Here is a 5,000-nt window from a genome sequence, read left to right on the forward strand (position 1 = left end):
TATACTGCAGTTGTAATATCACGGCTAATGGGAGGGGGCACTGGTGAAGGGTATTAGGGTAGGGTTAATAGAGCAGGTCTCCTTGTAACTGGCAGGTTGCTGGTTTGATACCCGGTTCATCCTAGCTAATTGTCAAGGTGCCACCAAGGGAGGCATTTAACCCCATAACTATTCCCTGCGAGAACTAGGTATACCTTGCATAGTCGATACCAGCGTTGGTGTATGAATAGGTGTATGATTGTATGAATGTGTGTATGAACGGGTGAATGAGACGCGCTCATTGGAAAGCACGTCGAGCTGCCACAGGTAGAACAACTTCATACAAGTTGCAGTCAATTGACCAAAGTTCCTTGAAAATTCAAGGGAAAACCCTAGGAAATTCCACAGAAAAATACTTATAAATAATAATTAACCAAAGGATGCCTTGGTTTATTATTTTCTTTCTCTTTGTCGTTGCTCAGTTTCGAGGGAACCGTACACAGTCCGCGTGGCTGACCAAAAAGCTATGAGAGGCAATGTAGCGGTCTTCAAGTGCATTATTCCTGCCACAGTCGAGGCCTACGTTACGGTGGTGTCATGGGAGAAGGACACGGTGTCGCTCAACTCAGGTAAGACCACCTTTGTTATGAGAATTTATGTATATTAACGTACACCTATCCGACCAGAAGCCATTGATAACATCAGATGAAGTGTCATATCTGTCGTATTGTATCTTTTATATCTGTTAGGGGATTTTTCCCTGCTTTTTTATCGTTGTTCTAGTCATCTTATAAACAAAACATGCCATTTTCATGCTCATATTAATTTCAACAAAGATTATACTTGTTGTGGTGTCTGACCAGCTATGCTCCATGACCACAGCCGCTCTGCCTGGGCGAGCAGATCTCTGTGTTCACTGTCCCACTCATAGCTGGGCCATGACTGAGACTGGGACACCAGTCTCAGTTATTAGCCTCCTCTCATTTACTGCGCACACCACCCACCCACCATCCAAACCCCCAGCAATCAACAACCATTTTGGCTCCCGCTAGGCGACTAAACTGGAGCGGTTTACTTAGCAACAATGACCTAGTTACCCTTCTTGGTTGACATAAAAAAAAAAGAAGAAAAAAACCACACACAGTGGCACAGCGTGATAGTGCAAGAAACCCAGAACGTTCGAGGACAAATTTGCGCTGAATTTAAATGGGGATTTCTTATCTCTTTGATTGCTCTCTCTCTCTCTCGCTCTCTCTCTCGACCGGCCGACGGCGGGGTTAGCTGCGCGGCGCGTGGCGTTCAGGGACCTGTAAGTGAGCGCTGGGTGCTGTTTGACTGAGGGCGGAATCTGGGACAGTGTTTTGGTGCCATTTTAAATGTGTCTGCTCGGGCATGAAGATGTGTCCTCTGATCCATGCCAGGGAGTTATTTACTTTCGGTTACTCTGAGTTACGCTCGCCCGTTAACTGCTGGTGGAGCGACGTCGTCTAATCGCACGGAAACGGGGAGGGGACGGCGGGGGCGGGTTGGGGTGGGGGGGGTTGAATATGGAGCGTGCAGATAGGATTATGTTCTGAAATTAAATGGAGAATCGCAACAGACGAGAAGCACCGTTGGTGGATGTGCATTTCGTATGGGCGTTGCGTGGCGGGAATAGATGTTTTTGTTTCACCCACTGCGCATTCCTAAGCAAGCTGTTTTTACAACCAAGTGTCCGGCGAATGCAGACATATCCCCCACAGAAAAACATATTCTAAAAATATAAATCAATCACCATTTTTTTTGTTGTTTTTTTCCGTTTTTATTGTAAAAGCATTTTTCGGACACGCGTGTTATCATCCCATAGAATATGCAGTGCAAGTTTTGTTTGAGGATTTCTTTTATAGTCTGGACTGGACCACATCTGCTTTATTAATTGATTTGTTTATTTCTCGCCGGCTATGCGAGCATTCAGAGGGACATGGTGATACGGGATTGTCCGTGTTTTAACTGAATCGGTATTGCGGCGGTCGAGCGGGCGCTGTCAAAAGCATGAGCTGGGTCAAAATCACTGCTGTGCTCCGGGATAAATATTTGATGGTGGATTGTGATGCATGAATGAACGCACCTTGCACTGTTATGGAGAGAGTGTATGTACTCCACCAAGAAATAAGTGTGTGCGTGTGTGTGCGTGCGTGTGTACGTGAGAGAGAGAGAGAGAAAGGAGGGGGGGGGGGGGGTTTGATGGTACACAACGCAAGGTTTGACAATGGCAACTGGGCACAGTTTGACCTAGCCTTCTATATGCCTCTCGCTCCCTCTATCTCTATCTGTCTCTCTCTGGCTCTGGCTCTGGCTCTCTCTCTCTCTCTCTCTCTCTCTCTCTCTCTCTCTCTCTCTCTCTCTCTCTCTCTCTCTCTCTCTCTCTCTCTCTCTCTCTCTCTCTCTCTCTCTCTCTCTCTCTCTCTCTCAACTTTCCCTCTCATCTCGTTCTGCTTTCTTCCTTCTCATCTTCCATGAAACATGGCTTTGGTGTCTCAGTACGCACAACATAAAGCTATCCCACAGCCATACTAAATAATTCACATCATGTTTTTTTTGTTTTTTTCAGAATGCTTTCATTAAAGACACCTCCCTGCCCTTTCCATTGTACCTCGGCCCTCTTTGTCAGCAACCGTCTTCCCTCAACCTTTGCACACCCACAATTTCATGTCAACAATCACACTAATCGCGTTATTTGGATAACGTTGATGATTTTCAGGGTTCGGTCCAGACATTCTGATTTAGACTGAACCCAATGTTTTGAAAATATTTGAACCTGGTCAAGTATCTACTCAGCTAGCATCAGCCATTTCAAACTGAAACCAGAGGGTCATGACAACCATTTGTATGTCCTTTGACTAATTCAAATGATCTAAAAGGATTTTGGTTCAAATCTAGTCAGTAATAGCAAAACAAATTTGTCATTTTCAAAAAAAGAATGGACTGGTCTTTTACCTCGGCTGCTCTTTAGTTAAACACGCTTACATTTCCCCTTTTTAAATCAACTGTAACATTTAAAAACAAGCTTTGTGGGGCCTCAGGAAAATCGGTGAATAAACCGCTATTCACATCAGGGTCAGAAAATAGATGCATAATTACAGACCCGGGCCTGTCTTAATTAATCAGCTGTGATTGAAAAGTTAATTACAATATGAATTGCGTCTCAGAATGAGGACTGCTTAGTAGTCATTTGAAGCGGCCCCCGCTTTCAATGAGGGATGAGCGGTGGCGCTGCTGCTCGCAGGCCCTAATGTTTCCACTAACATACGATTAACGCGTCATGCATTTTAAAACGGACCACAGGCCTTTCAAACGCCGGCACGAGCTCGCCTCCACACGGCTTTTGATAAACAATTGACGGACCTAATAGAGAGATAAAAGAAGTAAGGGTGAAAAAAGGAGAGGGGCACATGAAGAGAGACGGAGAGGCGGGGAGGGGGGCCGATGTGATTCACACGCACCTTTGCATTGTGTGTGTGTGTGTGTGTGTGTGTGTGTGTGTGTGTGTGTGTGTGTGTGTGTGTGTGTGTGTGTGTGTGTGTGTGTGTGTGTGTGTGTGTGTGTGTGTGTGTGTGTGTGTGTGAGAGATGCATCGTGTGTTTGAACGCGGTGATGCACATGTGCGTCAAGTGGTCAGGCCTTTTGTGAAGGGACCCTGGGTCTCTTTTCTGTGGTTCCTATTAATCTAGCCTTTGTCTCCCGTGTTTCTATTGGCCCGCGCCTAATGAGCTGGCCTTGGTTGGAGGAGACGCAGTGCTTCAGAGCAACACACGTGAAAATGAAATGATACATTCTGGCTGTGAGTGAGTGAGTGAGGACGGTAACACTTTACAATACGGGTACATTATATAATGATTAATTAGCTATTAATTAACATGAATGAATGCAGTAATAATCATTATTATATAGCATTAGCATAACCCATTAGGGGTAGTGAGTTAGGATGATGGTTAACCCTATCAGATAATGTGCTAATGAATTCCGTAGTTAACACCATTAGTAATCATGAACAACACCATAAGTAAATAATAGCGTCACCATCAATTGCATTAGCTAATGCTTATTCCTGTATTAACTAATGTTAGTTAATGGTTAATTAATGTACCCTTATTGTAAAGTGTTACCAAGACGACTTGGAGATTTTGTGTCATGACACTATAATGATATATTTCATTGTGCATCCACTACTTCTGCTTCTACTGCTGAACACAGTTGCTGTAAACTGTGGTGGATTAGCATAGATTAGCAGAAGAGCATTTCTGTTAATTAACCTTGAGTGGTGCATTGGAAGGGGTGGTCCGGACCGCCGAGACTCTGTACCTGCCACGGAAGAGATGTTCATATCAGCGGGCGTCTTATCTCTGCTGTGTTGTGACGTCCCACCATTTGCATTCATTCAAATGTCTGACGTGGAAAAGGTAGATTTGCCTCTGTGTTAGACAGCGGTCATCTTGGACAGCAAAAGAATGGACAGCAAAGTGAAGGAAAGCAAGGAGAGTAGTGTGGTGGGTGGACAGGGCAGTTAGGTAGAGATGGGGGTCTGGTGTTGAGAGATACGGCTTTGGTCTTTGAACAAACACACAGGTCTTTTCATCGGTTGGGGCTGCAGATTAGACTGAAGATGGAGGGCTGGTTGCTTTTTGGCCACGTCTGGTGGAGGCTTACCGCCTGGCTGGGAGTACGGGCTAACTCTATAAGCCTCTCTTTCCCTCTTGGATGTTTATCATTTCCTCTCTCCTCCTTCCCCTCTGACGCCGCTGCCTCCTTTGTGTCGCCTGAATTGTAACGTCCACCCTTCTCGATGGGTATTTAAAAAACATCTTGTTTGTGTATGTGTTTTTTTAATGCTCCTGCCTCCAGTGGTCTTTCCCTCTCTTCTCCTCTCCTCTCCTCTCCTCTCCTCTCCTCTCCTCTCCTCTCCTCTCCTCTCCTCTCCTCTCCTCTCCTCTCCTCTCCTCTCCTCTCCTCTCCTCTCCTCTCCTCTCCTCTCCTCTCCTCCC

General features: G+C 45.5%; 1 protein-coding gene across 1 annotated transcript in view; it reads left to right on the top strand.

Annotated features, from left to right (window-relative positions):
• Window positions 1-5,000, top strand: part of dscamb (Down syndrome cell adhesion molecule b) — a 102,148-nt gene that overhangs the window by 17,787 nt on the left and 79,361 nt on the right. Inside the window, exon 3 of the mRNA XM_056611804.1 lies at window positions 462-608. Within this exon, the coding sequence (XP_056467779.1) occupies window positions 462-608 (147 nt within the window). The remainder of the gene's footprint in view (window positions 1-461; window positions 609-5,000) is intronic.

Source organism: Gadus chalcogrammus, chromosome 16, assembly GCF_026213295.1.
Source record: "Gadus chalcogrammus isolate NIFS_2021 chromosome 16, NIFS_Gcha_1.0, whole genome shotgun sequence".
Lineage (NCBI taxonomy): Eukaryota > Metazoa > Chordata > Actinopteri > Gadiformes > Gadidae > Gadus > Gadus chalcogrammus.